The following is an 18,805-nucleotide window of genomic DNA, read 5'->3' as shown; positions in this document are numbered from 1 at the left end:
AATAAATATACGCAAAAATAGAGCGATAAAATAAATTAAAATCAAATTTAAACATTTAATAGAATTTAATAAATAGTATGTTTTTCTAAAAAATTTTTAAAATGAATAAAGTAATTAAAAATAGACACAACGAACACTTGTAGATAATAAATTAAACGATCTATTGCTTTTGTGTGTGAGATTTTGTTTAACACGTGTTACAATAGATAATGATATAAATATTGATTTGCTCATCTAAATTTGTACCATAAATATAAGATACACACTTTTAGACACTTAACATTTTTATTATCTTAAAAAATATTTTTTCCGTATTTCTTCGTAAGCCAACATTTTTACATTGTTACTGTACTGGTTATACATATATATACCCAATATGTGTGATCTAATATATGATCTAGACAATTACTTTTGTGACACAATAAGATATATAACTATTATTGCGATTATTATTATATATTTTCTCACGATAAATTTTTTTATATTTATTTTTAAAATTTTCTTAACCAGATCAATATATTATTATCTCGAGATTCTACTTGCTGCCCATCCATTATTGTAACGCCGAATATGGCAAATTGCATATAGAAGAGCGTTCGAATTTTCATAAACATTTTATAAACCTATGAAAAAGACGGAGTTTGTTAATTCTAAAATACCGCGTATAAAAAAAATGATTTTACTACACTGAATAAGAATTCATTACTATATGTACTCACCAGCAGGCAGTGCAGATACCGCATGATGTATAGTTACTTTAATATTCCGTTAAAACTTTGTGCGAGGATATTTTAAAACGGACGACATAGTGTAATATCAATAAAAAATATTGCGGTACTTTATTCAGATAAATATAAAACGTAAATGGAATTTTAATAGCCATAAATAGAATTTATAATAGCGAGATATTCTTCGTATGGTTTTGAAGATATCTCGCATAATTATTTCATGTTTTATTTGATGTCATACGCGACTTTATACTATCGATTAACACCTCAAATGGTCCTTGTCTCTTCAGGAAACTAGACGTCATGTGTTTACGATACATATATATATATATATATAAGTGACTAAATTCTGATAAAGAAGAAGTCACATATTCTTAATGTGAACAAATTAACATTTATTATAACTATTTGAAATATCTTCTTCAACAATAACAACTAACAGTCTATGAAAGAAATGGTTTATACACAGTATTTTATAATATATTAAGCAATTTTTTCGTTCATATGTCTAGCTGACTGACATAAAGGTTGTGAAGTACGACATGGCTGTTTGCATCATCTTAAAAGAATATTATCATGACATAACGTTGTGAAAGCTATTATACAAGACATTTTTCGTACGTTTAACGCGAACACATACCGAGCTGAATGTGGTCATCGACATGGTGTACATGTTTGCGGCCGTGAGTGTACAAGGCGTAATGCTCTTATAAAGCAATATGCTTAATAATCTTGATGTTTTTAACGAGAACATGTACCATCGCGCACTATACCTGCACGATAAAAATGTTTTGTGTGATTCAGTTCTTAACGACTGCGCAAACAAAATTATACGTGCAATTAATCACGATTACACCGAACTATAGTGTTGTTGTTGCAAAATAATTATTAATTAGTGTAATTTAAGCATGATTAAAGGATAATTTTGATACTTGCGCTTTGTCGAATACTTCCATATTTGTGTCTACGAGTAATTGCCCAGGAAAACACATGCTCAAAAGATGAGTGACCGATCCTATAGCTATGCAGCTGTATCTTATCACTTCCTGGGTTTGTCCCAATTTATTAAGAAGCTACAATATATATACGAGTTTTTAAATTTTTATAAATATTTACATGTTTTTTTTTATCTTATCTCTTTTACAACACAAAAATAATCATACGAATACTGGCTATAAAGGCGATATATTTTAGTATATGTACTTACATTACATATTATAATGTAACTATAGATTATATAGCGCATATGATAAATAAAAGTACATGTATATATATATATATATATATATATATATATATATATATATATTTATTTATTTATTTATTTATTTATTTATGTGCGCTAGATATAATTTTGACAAAACCATATACGTTAAGAACTGTATAAAACTTTGCCGAACTTTGTTAGGTGTTTCTATGAACATTTTTAATAATTGACATATGACAATTGTTTACTTGTAATCCAATTAGGCTCAAAATCATTACGTTTAAAGACAAGATGAAAAACGTCGCAGTTTGGAATGCAGAGTCTAGTGCGTTAATAAATCTAAAAGATTGTAAACAAATTATTATATATGAAAAATTTAATGTACAACATATAATCATAATATACATATAATAATTGAATAATATTAATAAAATTATTAACAATTTAAATTTTCCATAATACGAACTCTATTGCGACTTGATGTTTTTTCAAACACACAATCATTTCACAATAATCTTTAGAATGATGTTCTTTTACTACTTAGTGTTTTTTGCTTATTGTTTCTTCGTCTTTCACAAGTTTAGCCTCATCGATAATATTTGCAAGACCGATACTTGAAAAAATGTATAAAATATTGTCAAACTCGCAGACAATCAGTATCGAGATATTTTTTAAACTAGAATACCTATCTAATGGATAAATAAAAAATATAGTAAATGTATATTTAGCATGTATTTTACAATCTCGATTGCTTACCCAAGAGCGTTAAATAAACTACAACCGTGTAATACGCACACTATATACATGCTATCAACGTTTACCATACATCGAGTACCAATTACAATGCAAATGTAACAGTGCAATAAAATTGGATAATAATATTCGTCTTTGTCTACTCCCCAATCTCCCGCAACTATATATATAACTGTGATTCATTCAACGGTATTATAACATCTAAAACTTTTGGCAATAACGGTATTAACATAAACATTACTGCGAATATGTTAATGTACACTGCAAAAATGCATACCTTGTTACATTTATCCTATTATTTCTAAACATTTTTAATAATACAAAAATTTTCTCTTAAAATTAGTATCTAATTGAACATCTATCATCAGATTAGAAGTTGACTACTAAATTATTAAGTCCATATTCAGGATATGCTTTTATCGACAAATATGCGTATATGTAGTTTACGTTATTTATATTATAATAGAATTTCAAAAAGAAATACGCACAATTTTATCGCGATAAAAACGCATTTTGAATACTGACGGTCTGTTTAATGTGTTTATGGGATTTAAAACTATTTATTCGGTTACCTGAATAATATTTGGTTATTTTGTAGCCAATGTTAGCATAACGCCTTAAAATACCAAATTCGTATTCGCTATGAAAAAGACGCCAATGTTGATCCATCAATTGCAACAAATATTGCATCTAACAATGAAAAAAACTATGTAAAATAACAAAATAATAAAGAATTATTAATTAATACAATTTTTTATATTCTGCAAACGTGCGCAATGAATGCATATAAAATTCAGCAATGTATGGAATAAAAATGAAAATCAACTTTCAAAAATTAAAACACATTTTAGTTGAATCATATTTATACGTTTTATGTATAATTTTATATATATAAGAGAAGCACCTTAAATGTCATATCGATTTATGTTTCAAATGTTTTTTTGCTTCCATACGAATCATATTGCCTACGATACAAACATGTGAATGGAGTTTAATAGTAAAAGAGAACTACACATTCTTGCGAAACATATTAACATTTATTTATTATAATAATTCCAAATTCAAATTTATTATATTCTGTAACAGTAATACACAATAATAAAAATTAACGATCTGGATGAACGCGATTATTTTAACAAGTTTATATGTCTAGCTGACTGACGTAAAGGTCGTGAAGTACGACATGGCTGTTTGCATCACCTTAAAAGAATATTATCATGGCATAACGTTGTGAAAGCTATTATACAAGACATTTTTCGTACGTTTAACGCGAACACAAACCGAGCTGAATGTGGTCATCGACATGGTGTACATGTTTGCGATCGTGAGTGTACAAGGCAAAATATTCTTATAAAGCAATATGCTTAATAATCTTGATGTTTTTAACGAGAACATGTACCATCGCGAACTATACCTGCACGATCAAAATGTTTTGTGTGATTTAGTTTTTAGCGACTGTGTAAACAAAATTATACGTGCAATTAATCAAGATTATACCGAACCATAGTATTGTTGTTTTGAAATAATTATTAATTAGTGTAATTAAAGCATGATTAAAGAATAATTTTGATACTTGCGCTCTGTTGAATACTTCCATACTTGTGTCTACGAACAATTGCCCGGGAAAACACATGCTCAAAAGATGAGTGACCCATCCTATATAGCTATGCAGCTATATCTTATCACTTCCTGGGTGCCAATTTATTAAGAAGCTACAATATATATGAGTTTTAAAATTTTATACAAATTTACATGATTTCTTTTTTTACCTCTAAAGCTGTCAAACTGCAAACGAACAGTAGTGTGTAATGGTGACCATCACGTTACTTTCCATTCGCGATTGAAATGGCCATTGGCCGACAATGAACAGGAACGGTTTGTTGAGATAATAGTAGCGATTGTCATAGAAAGACATTTTGTATGATTGTGAATCACTTGATGTATCAACTGTGATATACTAATGTTTATCAATGTGTCTGAAGAAGGAATTATCATTGTAGTTTACTAGACGCGTTATTATATATAATTTTAAAAATTTATTTAGAATATATATTAATTAAATTAAAATTAAAAAAAACATGTTTCTTTATGTATGAAAATTAAAATGTATAAAATTGAAGATAATACAAAATTAAAATATATTATAATATAAGACAATATTGGACGAGATATTTATTCTCGCAAATATTTATTCACAATGATTTTTATTTTTGGCGCATAAAATAAATATCGCAGAATTTCAAATTATGTAGATGATTATGTATCACCCGAATTTAACGATACCATTAATGTAACATAGGAGACAGATGTTTTCATGACCTTAAAAAAATGTAATATAATGTTAAATATGAACATTATTATATACATGTTAAGAGTTTGTAAAATTATAAAAGATGTTTAATATTCCCGTATGTGTTTTATATAAATTTTATATAAATAAAAATTGTTTACAATTATTAAATAATATATTTTCGTATTACTCATATGCATTGAATTTCGCCGTACCGTACAATAATTTTCCAAACTGATTACATAAAATTTGGCTATAATTAGGCGAATTGGCTTTTGACATTTCATTAGTAAGAACAATAACATCTTTCTTGTTTTCAGAGATGTTTGATACCACATTCCATTATATCTGAAAGTATATTATAGTCGCACAAATCCAGTTTCATCAGTTCATTAAATTAACAACTTACGCTGCGACAGAAATCTGAGAGCTGTGGTCTATTATTTCCTGCCCTATCCAGCTGTTGAAAAAAGTTCGAATATTTTGAAGGATCAATAGTGGACCGTTTCTCATCATTTCCACAGCATTCATATGAGTTACGATCTGCACAATAATGCACAAATTATACGATTTACTATTTAAATTTTATAACTTTAAACTAACAGCAAAGAATACTTTATGCAACATTTTAATGCGAAATATATTAATTATATACTAATATACTAATTTATATAATTTATTATGTTAATATTAATAATACATTACACACATATTTATTACCATCACGCACGCGGAACATTGAAGTAAAACTCCTAAACCAATGTCAATAATAAGACACGTCGAAAACGTTGACTCAATTAATTGAATCAGTCTATTAATAACAGAGATATTTTTATCACCTATAATATTTTTCAATAAACTTTAACACTGCCCATGAATTTATATATGAACCTTTCTATTCTGATTTGTAGCTGTATGCATTGTCTCATATTCTCAACATTCTTGTCCCACTTAAATATGTAATTATAATCGATGCATTTTGAATTGTTGTATATAACACAGTTTTCCAAACAATGACTGCAAGCAGTACACAATATACATATGTGTATGAAACATATTTTCTCTCACGTCAAATCAATTCTGCAAAAGGGATGTTTCATATTCACCTTAATAGGGCCAGCATACCGCAGCTATGTTGCAATAGCGTGAAATAGATGGTATCAATCGCGATTACCGCCAGAACGGCTCCGTAGTATCCTATGAATGTGATCGCGAAGAGAATGTAGTAATACTTTTCTAGATCTAGAAAGAACTCACTCGAATGTGGCAGCTTCTTCAGTCTTGTCACGTTCGACGCCAGCATAATATCGAGTAGCGGTATTGTAAGCGGTGCTGTGATGTAACTAAGCGCACCCGCGCTGAAAAAAACTGAAAAGGAAATTGTCTCTTCGCACGATTGCTCGAGGAAACGATCATATCGTTATGATATACTTAAATAGGCCATTGTGAAGATCCGACTCCTCTCGACGTATTCCATTAGAATTTGAATATTCTTGTGATTCTGCAATAGCCGCCAGTCGTGTTGCACATGCTGAATAAGCATCCTAAACTGGAGATAATAATTCTTCCTCGATGGAGAGAATAATTCTCTATGTTGATTTTTATTTATAGGTTTATGCTCATTCTTACTTCATTAATTTTATAAGACAAACTAATCACTTTCATGAAACATATAATTGCACCAGTGAAAGTCGGTAGCACATCGTACAAATCGGCCAGATTTGTCACATGTTTGAACAAATATGCGATCTGTCGATAAAGCATTGTGTAATTATATTTAAGAATGATTGTATAATTCTGGATACAACTTTATGTGAAAAAACTGAAACGATGAAAATGAAAATGAAAATTTTTTAAAATTTCTTGGAGAAATATCAGTTGAATCTTTTAATCTGCGTATGTTAATTAATTGTAAGGTACCTGTGGCAATATTAAAATCAATATACTGAATATTGTACAATAGAGAAATATATTCTTTTTAGATGAAGATCGACTCGGCCACAAGCCGACATGTGAAAGCAATAGCTTGTTAATACGATAATATCTATTGTCAAAGGCGTCCATTGGTAAACTGTAATAGTTGAAGAGGAATTCTTTAATAACTCGTCGCCGAAGAAAAGTTTCCCTCTTCGACTCATTGTATATTCTCTTGCAACGCCGATATATCGTATTGATAAGGAAGCGTTATACGTCATATGTTAAACCGATTTAAATGGAATCGCTAATAGGATGGGTAGTTCCTCCTATAGTTAAAAAATACGCGGAAAAAGTGTTGCAGTTTTAATTTTTTATGTTGTCAATAATGTAGCGTAAGAAAGAAAAGTGATGACGTTTAGTTTTGCGTGATACGCGGTTTGTGCATCAACGTTTCAGATGAAACACCGATCATACGTTATGATATAATTCTATACTGCTTGTTGTCATATTTTTTATCAATGGAGGAGAACACTTTAACAAGTAACTAAAATGTACTACGATTTCATTTGTATGCAAGATATTTATATATTAATGTATTTATTTTTATTTGCAGGCGAATGCATCGAATCAAGTGTTGGCTAATACTATCGAAGGAGAATCAGTTTACTAGTGTGAACGATCTCATGCTGCGTTTTTCAAATGGTAGCTGTATAAAATAAATTTATGTAAATATTGATAATACATAGTACAGATCTAAACCATAATTTTTATTTAAACAATTCTCTTTTGACTTTGACACGATTGAAATTAATGCAATTATATAATCAGTTAAGAATTATTATCAATTAATATAATTAATATAAAATTTATATAAAAATATTATAAGACGCGTTCTTTTTTTTATATTATAACTTACAGCATTTTATATATAAACATATTTAGCACAGATAATAATTAATTAAATATATCACGTGTAATTGTGAAACAGTTTACACATTTTAAATAAATATACGCAAAAATAGAGCGATAAAATAAATTAAAATCAAATTTAAACATTTAATAGAATTTAATAAATAGTATGTTTTTCTAAAAAATTTTTGAAATGAATAAAGTAATTAAAAATAGACACAACGAACACTTGTAGATAATAAATTAAACGTTCTATTGCTTTTGAGATTTTGTTTAACACGTGTTACAATAGATAATGATATAAATATTGATTTGCTCATCTAAATTTATACCATAAATATAAGATACACACCTTTAGACATTAAACATTTTTATTATCTTAAAAAATATTTTTTCCGTATTTCTTTGTAAGCCAACATTTTTACATTGTTACTGTACTGGTTATACATATATGTACCCAATATGTGTGATCTAATATATGATCTAGACAATTACTTTTGTGACACAATAAGATATATAACTATTATTGCGATTATTATTATATATTTTCTCACAATAAATTTTTTTATATTTATTATTAAAATTTTCTTAACCAGATCAATATATTATTATCTCGAGATTCTACCTGCTGCCCATCCATTATTGTAACGCCGAATATGGCAAATTGCATATAGAAGAGCGTTCGAATTTTCATAAACATTTTATAAAACTATGAAAAAGACGGAGTTTGTTAATTCTAAAATACCGCGTATAAAAAAAATGATTTTACTACACTGAATAAGAATTCATTAATATATGTACTCACCAGCAGGCAGTGCCGATACCGCATAATGTATAGTTACTTTAATATTCCGTTAAAACTTTGTGCGAGGATATTTTTAAACGGATGACATAGTGTAATATCAATAAAAAATATTGCGGTACTTTATTCAGATAAAAATATAAAACGTAAATGGAATTTTTAATAGCCATAAATAGAATTTATAATAGCGAGATATTCTTCGTATGGTTTTGAAGATATCTCGCATAATTATTTCATGTTTTATTTGATGTCATACGTGACTTTATACTATCGATTAACGCCTCAAATGGTCCTTGTCTCTTCAGGAAACTAGACGTCATGTGTTTACGATACACACATATATATATAAGTGACTAAATTCTGATAAAGAAGAAGTCACATATTCTTAATGTGAACAAATTAACATTTATTATAACTATTTGAAATATCTTTTGCAACAATAACAACAACTAACAGCCTATGAAAGAAATGGTTTATACACAGTATTTTATAATATATTAGGCAATTTTTTCGTTCATATGTCTAGCTGACTGACATAAAGGTTGTAAAGTACGACATGGCTGTTTGCATCACCTTAAAAGAATATTATCATGGCATAACGTTGTGAAAGCTATTATACAAGACATTTTTCGTATGTTTAACGCAAACACATACCGAGCTGAATGTGGTCATCGACATGGTATACATGTTTGCGGCCGTGAGTGTACAAGGCGTAATGCTCTTATAAAGCAATATGCTTAATAATCTTGATGTTTTTAACGAGAACATGTACCATCGCGAACTATACCTGCACGATAAAAATGTTTTGTGTGATTCAGTTCTTAACGACTGCGCAAACAAAATTATACATGCAATTAATCACGATTACACCGAACTATAGTGTTGTTGTTGCGAAATAATTATTAATTAGTGTAATTTAAGCATGATTAAAGAATAATTTTGATACTTGCGCTTTGTCGAATACTTCCATACTTGTGTCTACGAGTAATTGCCCAGGAAAACACATGCTCAAAAGATGAGTGACCGATCCTATAGCTATGCAGCTGTATCTTATCACTTCCTGGGTTTGTCCCAATTTATTAAGAAGCTACAATATATATACGAGTTTTTAAATTTTTATAAATATTTACATGTTTTTTTTTTATCTTATCTCTTTTGCAACACAAAAATAATCATACGAATACTGGCTATAAAGGCGATATATTTTAGTATATGTACTTATATTACATATTATAATGTATCTAAATATTATATACCGCATATGATAAATAGAAGTAGATGTATATATATATATATATATATTTATTTATTTATTTATTTATTTATTTATGTGCGCTAGATATAATTTTGACAAAACCATATACGTTAAGAACTGTATAAAACTTTGCCAAACTTTGTTAGGTGTTTCTATGAACATTTTTAATAATTGACATATGACAATTGTTTACTTGTAATCCAATTAGGCTCAAAATCATTACGTTTAAAGACAAGATAAAAAACGTCTGAATTTGAAATGCAGAGTCTAGTACGTTAACAAATCTAAAAGATAGTAAACAAATTATTATATATGAAAACTTTAATGTACAACATATAATCATAACATACATATAACAATTGAATAATATTAATAAAATTATTAACGATTTAAATTTTCCATAATACGAACTTTATTGCGATTTGATGTTTTTTCAAGCACACAATCATCTCACAATAATCTTTAGAATGATGTTCTTTTATTACTAAGTGTTTTTTGCTCATTGTTTCTTCGCCTTTCACAAGTTTAGCCTCATCGATAATATTTGCAAGACCGATACTTGAAAAAATGTATAAAATATTGTCAAACTCGCAGACAATCAGCATCGAGATATTTTTTAAATTGGAATACCTATCTAATGGCTAAATAAAAAATAAAGTAAATGTATATTTAGCATGTATTTTACAATCTCGATTACTTACCCAATAGCGTTAAATAAACTACAACCGTGTAATACGCACACTATATACATGCTATCAACGTTTACCATACATCGAGTACTTATTACAATGCAAATGTAACAGTGCAATAAAATTGGATAAAAATATTCTTCTTTGTCTACTCCCCAATCTCCTTCAACTATATATATAACTGGCCGTGATTCATTCAACGGTATTATAACATCTAAAATTTTTGGCAATAACGGTATTAACATAAACATTACTGCGAATATGTTAATGTACACTGCAAAAATGCATACCTTGTTACATTTATCTTATTATTTCTAAACATTTTTAATAATACAAAAATTTTCTTTTAAAATTAGTATCTAATTGAACATCTATCATCAGATTAGAAGTTGACTATTAAATTATTAAGTCCATATTCAGGATATGCTTTTATCGACAAATATGCGTATATATAGTTTACGTTATTTATATTATAATAGAATTTCAAAAAGAAATACGCACAATTTTATCGTGATAAAAACGCATTTTGAATACTGACGGTCTGTTTAATGTGTTTATGCGATTTAAAACTATTTATTCGGTTACCTGAATAATATTTGGTTATTTTGTAGCCAATGTTAGCATAACGCCTTAAAATACGAAGTTCGTATTCGCTATGAAAAAGACGCCAATGTTGATCCATCATTTGCAACAAATATTGCATCTAACAATGAAAAAAATCATGTAAAATATCAAAATAATAAGGAATTATTAATTAATAGAATTTTTTATATTTTGCAAACGTGCGCAATGAATGCATATAAAATTTAGCAATGTATGGAATAAAAATGAAAATCAACTTTCAAAAATTAAAACACATTTTAGTTGAATCATATTTATACGTTTTATGTAATTTTATATATATATATATATATATATATATATATATATATATATATATATATATATATATATACAATATTTATATATTTGTATAAAAAATATATTACAAAAACCATTTGAATAATTAGTACATATGTACATATAAAATTATTATTGTACATATTATAAAATGTACAAAAAAATTATAAATAAAAATACATGAAAAATTTAGAGATTACCTAAAATGTACTTCTCTTGATATTAATAATTGAATCACACAATTATACGATTTACACATACATATACCACATCATACACAATATGGAACTCACCCGTTTGTTATTTATAACAACATTGACTAATTTTGCAGTTGCACCAACAAGAAGAATAACGTTAAGTATACCTTCGACAGCTAAAGTTACATCACCCGTTTGGTAAGTATTGTACAGCAAACGCACCTACAAGTTAGTAACGTTATCGATCAGCGACTGAGGAAAAAGGATAGCAGTATATGACGAAAATATTTCATTAGAAAAAAGTCGATTCGTTCGACAATATTTCTTAATTTCTCTATATAATGACACATTTACACAATTGTTTGCACAAATAACGCGCTTGCGCATTACTTGAGTTGCCAAACCAGATATCTCGACGGCTACTAAGAAAGATGGTAACAATATCTTTATTATTCTTGGTTGATAAGGCCAAATACCCATCTGTAACCAAAAGCGTTGATTTCTAGAGTAGTATCTTAGCATGTCCCCTTGCATGTAATGCATGTCGGTAATGCACGTAAAACGATTGCGAGACTAACACTCTTTTGTTTGATATTTGATTGTGGAAAAAAAAAATGTAAAGCAGATACAGTAACGAGAAAGATATATCATTACGATAATTTCAGGTTGTCACGTGAACCATTTAAAAATATTTGCGCGAAAATATTGTCGCGAAAAATATATATATTTAATATCGATCCGTGAAAAGCATCCCTGTTTGCGATTAAAGATTCATATTTCGTAGCAAGTGAACGTTTTCTGACAACCCGAAATTATCATGATGATATATCTTTCTCGTCATTGCACCTGCTTTATATTTTTTTTTACCATCGAAAACTTAACCAAAGAATAATCAGTCTCGCAACTGTTTTGCAACATACATGGTATTACACGAGGAGATGTTACTTAAAAATTAATTTTTCTAGTCGCAGATGTTTGACCTTATCAATTTAAAATTTTTCGTATAAAGAAAGGTAATGTAAATTATAAAAAGTGAAAAATTATGAATTTTCATTATAATAAACTCTAAAGTGTAATGTTTTAGTTGGCAAAAGGTTGTAGCAATCTTCTATAACAATTTGCAAAATACCGAAAAAATAAAATATGTACACTTAATGTTTAGTACGAGATATGTCATTTTATTATAATGATTACAAATGATTTTTTCTTTTTTTGTAAATATATTACATATACATATAAAATAAATTAAAAGGTAATTTATATTTCAGTCATTATTATTGATGTGACAAATTTCAGCTCAGAGTATACAAAGAGCAGGTATTTTCCATAAAAGCAGAAGATTATTACAAATATATCTTCTGTGAAGAAATATTTGTAATAATTTTTTGTTTTTATAGAAAATATCTATCATTGGTAAACTACATACACATTTAGTGCTCACAGACCTAAAAGAAAAAAGAGTTATTTATTCTTAAAATACTACTTATCAAACAAATCTATGACTTTATAACATTCAATTAGAATTTGTAAATTCGTCGTCAGAGTGCTATTATCTTTTTACTAGAAAATTTCTTTATTATTTTATAACTCAATTTCGGTAAGCATATTGTAACGTGCACAGCGTAGTGTGAGTAAAAATTATTGCTATATATATAGTCAGAAAAGATACAAAACGTTTGAATAAATAGAATATTTATATAAATGTGTTATTATAAATTTATAATAACAAATTATTACAAATTATAAAAACCAAAACTTTATATAAATTTATAAAAACACAGGTTTTTTTCTATATATATCTGAAACCATAAAATGTATTCATTTCATGTTCGGTGTCGAGAAGCACGTTAAATGTCATATCGATTTATGTTTCAAATGTTTTTTTGCTTCCATACGAATCATATTGCCTACGACACAAACATGTGAATGGAGTTTAATAATAAAAAAGAACTACACATTCTTGCGAAACATATTAACATTTATTTATTATAATAATTCCACATTCAAATTTATATTCTGTAACAGTAATACACAATAATAAAAATTAACCATCCGGATGAACGCGATTATTTTAACAAGTTTATATGTCTAGCTGACTGATAAAAAGGTTGTAAAGTATGACATGGCTGTTTGCATCACCTTAAAACAGAGCATTAATATTATAACATTGTAAAGGATATCGTACAAGACATGTTTCATGCGTGTTGGAATAAAACAGACATACCGAACTGAACATACTCATCGACATAATAAACATGTTTGCAGCCGACAACGTGCAAGGCACAAGACTTCTATAAAGGAGGATGCTTAATAATTTTGTCGTTTTTAGCGAGAACATATACCATTGTGCACTATACCTATACGATAAAAATATTTCGTGTGGTAAAGGTTTATAGCGAAAAGCTGCCGAAGCAAAATTATACGTGCAATCAACCGATCATATCGAACGATAGTATTGTCGTTCCAACATAATTATAAAATTTATTAATTGTAATAATTATAATAATTAACGTAAGCATGATTAAAGCATGATTTTGATACTTGCGCTCTGTCGAACACTTCTATACTCTTATCTAGGAGTAGCTGTCCGGGTAAACACATGCTCATGAGATGAGTGATCGATCCTATAGCTATAAATCCAAATCTTATCACTTCCTGAATTTGTCCAAGTTTGTTGAGAAGCTACAATTATATATGAGTTTGGAATATTTTATTAAATATTCTCATCTTTCGTTTTTTCTTTTTTTCACGATTTTTCTAACGAAAGAAACGTGTACTGACAGAATATAAACAAGTATTTATTACTTAATGATATATTATTTTATAATTTTTTATAAGTGCAAAAGCTACTGGTAAATATATTGGACATTAACAAATCCAGATCCAATAACATTGTCCTTGACAATATGTTATCAAGATCACTGTCCTAAATATAAAGGGTTTAGCTGACGCTGCTTGCTTATTAAAAAATTATAAACGAATAGTTCATTAAATATAACGTTATTTTTTTGACATTATATACATTTAATAAGAGTGTATTTAATTTTGATTATTTACATATATGTAAATCAAACGCGTAGGCAGAGAAGGAACTCTCCCTACGCCTTCATTTCGAAATAAATAGCCTAACTCACTTTATTTCTGATTTTATATTGAAATACCTATTTTTATTTTCATAATGTAAAGATGGAAGAAAGGCAAAGCTCGTCTTCTATTCTTAATTAAAAAAAAAAACACTTGGGCAGGGAAGGCGGCAGCTAACTGTGGACTATTAGGACAGGTCAGTGTCAGACCTTGACAACATATGTCAAAGACAAGGCTGGATCCGTTAATGTCAATATTTATCGATCTACATATAAAATGTTTCAAAACTTGAAATTTTCTCTGATTATTACGAATATTTTTAATAATAGACTCATATCGTAATTTACTTGTAATCCAATTAGACTCAGAATCATTACGTTCAAAAACAAGATGATAAACGTCGCACTTTTGAATGTAGAGTCTAGTATGTGAATGTATCTAAAAAGTAGCAAAAAAATTATTAAAGATGAAAATGTTTATATAAAAAAAATGTGTAATAATCATAAGTGAATAATTTTAATAAAATTATTACTTGTAATAAAATTTTCTATAATACAAACTTTATTGCGATTTGATGTTTTTTCAAACATAAAATCATTTCATGATAATCTTCAGAATCATGTTTTTTTATTACTACGTGTTTTTTACTCATTATTTTCTCGTCTTCTACAAGTTTAGCTTTATCCAAAATACTTTCAAGACGGATGCTTGGAAAAATGTAAAAGATATTATTAAAATCAAAAGCAATCTGCATCGAGATACCTATTTTTCAAGCCGGAATAACTGTCTAATAATTGAACTGAAAATAAGAGAAATATATTTCTCTTATTTTACCTACCCAATAGCGTTGAATAAACTACAACCGTGTAACACACACACCATATACATGCTATCAACGTTTACCATACATCTAGTACTAATTATAACTGCAAGGTAACAGTGTAACAAAATTGGATAATAATATTCGTCTTTGTCTACTCCCCAATCTCCTTCAACTATATATATAACTGGCCGTGATTCATTCAACGGTATTATAACATCTAAAACTTTTGGCAATAACGGTATTAACATAAACATTACTGCGAATATGTTAATGTACACTGCAAAAATGCATACCTTGTTACATTTATCCTATTATTTCTAAACATTTTTAATAATACAAAAATTTTCTCTTAAAATTGGTATATTATCGAATTGATCATCAGATTAGAAGTTGACTATTAAATTATTAGATTCATATTCAGAAGTGCGTTTTTATAGATAAATGTGCATATTTAGCATATATGTAGTTTACGTTATTTATAGAATTTCAGAAATAAATACGCGCAATTTTATCGATAAAAACGCGTCCTGATTACGAGCCTCAGGGTCTGTTTAATGTGTTCGTGCGATTTAAAACTATATGTTTGGTTACTTGAGTAATATTTTGTTATTTTGTAGCCAATTTTAGCATAACGCCTTAAAATATGAAGTTCATACTCGTTATGAAAGAGCCGCCAATGTTGGTCCATTAATTGCAACAAATATTGCATCTAACAATTAAAAAGAAAAAATATTAGCAAAGATTAATAATTTTTTTTAATTATTTGAACACATGCAATGGGGATGCATATAAAATTCAGTAATGAAATATGAAAATCAAAGCTCACTTATCTCGAATCATTTATAATTTTCTGTGTTTGTTTGTGCATATTATAAAAAAAACATTGGAATGATTATCATATACGTATGATAAAAAATTATAATTTTGTATGTATAAAATACAAAATTTTATTTATAAATTTATATAGCGTATGTTGTACATGTAATTCTGTCAAAAGTTAGAGATTGTTTAAAATATGTTTTTTTGATATTTTATGGAAATAAAAATTGTGTGATTTACACATTACACGTACACATACATTGAAGTCGAACCTTTTTATTATTTATAACAACATTAACTAATTTTGTAGTAGCACCAATGAGAAGGATAATATTAATTATACCTTCGACAGTCATACTTAAGTCACCCCAGGTATTATACAGCAAAAGTATCTATAAATTAAGGATGGTAACAATATCGATTGGTGATACTGGCAGAAGAAGAGAGAAGTATATGGCGAAAATATTTCATTAGAAAGAAATGGCTCGTCTGCCAATATTTTTTAAGTGATTACATTCGCTGTGATGATCCAATTACACATTTATTTATATAAAACACGCCCACGTGCGTTACCTGAGTTGCCAAAACAGATAACTCGGTGCCTACTAAGAAACACGGTAGCAATATCTTTATCACCTTAGGCTGATAAGGCCAAATACCCATCTGTGACAAGAAGAATTGATTTCTAGAGTAGTAGCGTAACATGTCTCCTTGCATATCGTAAAACGTTGCGAGATTGATCACCCTCTCGTTAGGTATTCGATTATAGAAAAAAATGTAAAATGGACACACAGTGACGAGAAGGATATATCATTCTAATAATTTCGGGTTGTCGTGAAACATTTGAAAATGTTGGCGCGTCGCGAAAAGTAGATACTTAATATTATGCTTAATATTGATTCATGGAGAGTGTCCCTGTTTGCGATTAAAGATTCATATTCCGCAGTGAGTAAATGTTTCTTGACAACCCGAAATTATTATGATAATATATTTTTCTTTTCCTTGCGTCTGCTCTATATTTTTTTATGATCGAACACTTAACAAGAGAGGAATCAGTCTCGCAACTATTTGAAATAATACAAGAGGACATCAATGTCACTTCAAAATAAATTCTTTTTCGCAAATGTTTAACTTTATCAACTTAAAATTTTTTGTATAAAGAAAAATTATATAAATTATAAAATACAAAAAATATGAATTTTTATTACGGTAAATTTTAAAGTGTTTAGTTGGTAAATGATTACAGTAATCTTCTTCTGTTCAACATTCCCAAAATACCGGGAAAAAAAGTAAAATATATATATTTAATATTAATATAAAAAATCTGTTTTACAATTAGTATAACAATTACAAATTATTTTTTTTTATAAATAGCTAATGGTTTTTTAAATAATAGTTTTGTAAAAATAATAAAATACGCACTTATTACCATCTTCTTTTTATGTGGATGATAATACATGTTGTCATAAATCTTATCATAAAATTGGAAATATTAGTCTGCTACAACATTATGTAAAAAAGATTAAGAGCTTTAATATTTATATTTCAATCAGATACATCAGAGAACTAGATACCGGGTGTCGCAATAATTATTAAAATATTAATTAAAAACGCTCAGCGTAGGAGCGCGCGCCGCATATAGCGCTCAGCATACCCTGAGCGTTTTTAATTAATAGTTCAATAATTATTGCGCTAATCGCAAAATGATACAGGACTTTTATGTTCAGTTTGACCTGCTCTATCTGCCCTAGAGAGTTGGGGCGATTATTACCGGACATCTTGTAGATATGTATAATATTGTTCGCTAAGCGTTTTTAATTAATATTTGAATAATTATTGCAAAAATTGCAAAATGACTTAATACTTTTTTGTTTAGTTCACTGTACTCTACCCTCACTCACGAGCGTTTGCTCATTAGTTATGAGACACCCTGTATTTATATCTAGTATATAATTATATATAATTATTGATGTAACAAATTTTTCCAGTTGGGAATATACAAAGAGCAGATCTTCTATGAAGAAATATTATGATAACATCAAGGAGAAAGGCAATATAACCCAGCGCAGGTTGCAAAAGCACAAATAAAAACTGGAGTTTTTTTATATAAAAAAAACACACATTTATTTGAACGCTTTGGTCCATCTTCGGACCATTTTTAAGTGCGACTTTTTATTAAAAATTTTGAGCTTTATTTGCGCTCTTACACCCAGCGGTGGCTCATATTGCTTTTATCCTTGACGTTATTACTTTTATTTAAGAGCCTTATAAATTGCTATTTTTAATAATCTTTTCTTTTTATGAAAAATGTATTATTTATAGTCAATTACACATATTACCATAAGTCAATCACATTGATATAAATTGCGGAAAAAAGTATAAAGCGAGTGCAGTAATGAGAAAGATATATCATTACGATAATCTATGGTTGT

At 28.1% G+C, this 18,805-nt stretch overlaps 2 protein-coding genes and 1 pseudogene across 2 annotated transcripts; all 3 read right to left on the bottom strand.

Annotated features, from left to right (window-relative positions):
• Positions 1-1,236: 1,236 nt before the first annotated feature.
• Positions 1,237-3,374, bottom strand: LOC140670612 (uncharacterized; annotated as a pseudogene).
• Positions 3,375-4,899: 1,525 nt separating this feature from the next.
• Positions 4,900-7,085, bottom strand: LOC140670611 (uncharacterized). Its single transcript, XM_072901310.1, has 9 exons — positions 6,899-7,085; positions 6,608-6,727; positions 6,410-6,527; positions 6,085-6,346; positions 5,870-5,995; positions 5,699-5,789; positions 5,388-5,521; positions 5,194-5,326; positions 4,900-5,007 (listed from the first exon to the last, which is right to left on the bottom strand). Exons 1-9 carry the CDS (start codon positions 7,040-7,042, stop codon positions 4,945-4,947), a joined length of 1,191 nt encoding a protein of 396 aa, XP_072757411.1. The 5' UTR covers positions 7,043-7,085; the 3' UTR covers positions 4,900-4,944.
• A 1,928-nt stretch (positions 7,086-9,013) lies between these two features.
• LOC140670312 (uncharacterized) lies at positions 9,014-17,490 on the bottom strand. Its single transcript, XM_072900873.1, has 18 exons — positions 16,947-17,490; positions 16,646-16,765; positions 16,146-16,263; positions 15,570-15,831; positions 15,292-15,438; positions 15,079-15,169; positions 14,193-14,329; positions 13,872-14,004; positions 13,745-13,786; positions 12,002-12,220; positions 11,744-11,869; positions 11,136-11,253; positions 10,563-10,824; positions 10,273-10,419; positions 10,055-10,145; positions 9,557-9,693; positions 9,261-9,393; positions 9,014-9,179 (listed from the first exon to the last, which is right to left on the bottom strand). The coding sequence occupies exons 1-18, from the start codon at positions 17,088-17,090 to the stop codon at positions 9,129-9,131; spliced, it is 2,478 nt and encodes an 825-aa protein (XP_072756974.1). The 5' UTR covers positions 17,091-17,490; the 3' UTR covers positions 9,014-9,128.
• Positions 17,491-18,805: the final 1,315 nt, after the last annotated feature.

The sequence above is a fragment of the Anoplolepis gracilipes genome, chromosome 10 (genome assembly GCF_047496725.1).
Source record: "Anoplolepis gracilipes chromosome 10, ASM4749672v1, whole genome shotgun sequence".
NCBI lineage: Eukaryota > Metazoa > Arthropoda > Insecta > Hymenoptera > Formicidae > Anoplolepis > Anoplolepis gracilipes.
Note: the sequence above shows the minus strand (reverse complement) of the source record. Positions and strands in the feature narration are given on the sequence as shown.

Bases quoted from the DNA above. Each gene is read 5' to 3' on its own strand.
- LOC140670611 (XM_072901310.1), bottom strand. From the start codon at position 7,042: ATGGACGCCTTTGACAATAGATATTATCGTATTAACAAGCTATTGCTT. The intron at 6,347-6,409 runs GTATATCATAAC...TTTCCTTTTCAG, and splicing joins CTTCACAATGGCCTATTTAA to TTTTTTTCAGCGCGGGTGCG. The intron at 5,008-5,193 runs GTACGGCGAAAT...CATTTTTTTAAG, and splicing joins GTTTGGAAAATTATTGTACG to GTCATGAAAACATCTGTCTC.
- LOC140670312 (XM_072900873.1), bottom strand. From the start codon at position 17,090: ATGCAAGGAGACATGTTACGCTACTACTCTAGAAATCAATTCTTCTTG. The intron at 16,766-16,946 runs GTAACGCACGTG...CTTAATTTATAG, and splicing joins TATCTGTTTTGGCAACTCAG to ATACTTTTGCTGTATAATAC. The intron at 12,221-13,744 runs GTCAGCTAGACA...AAAGAGTGTTAG, and splicing joins ACTTTACAACCTTTTTATCA to TCTCGCAATCGTTTTACGTG.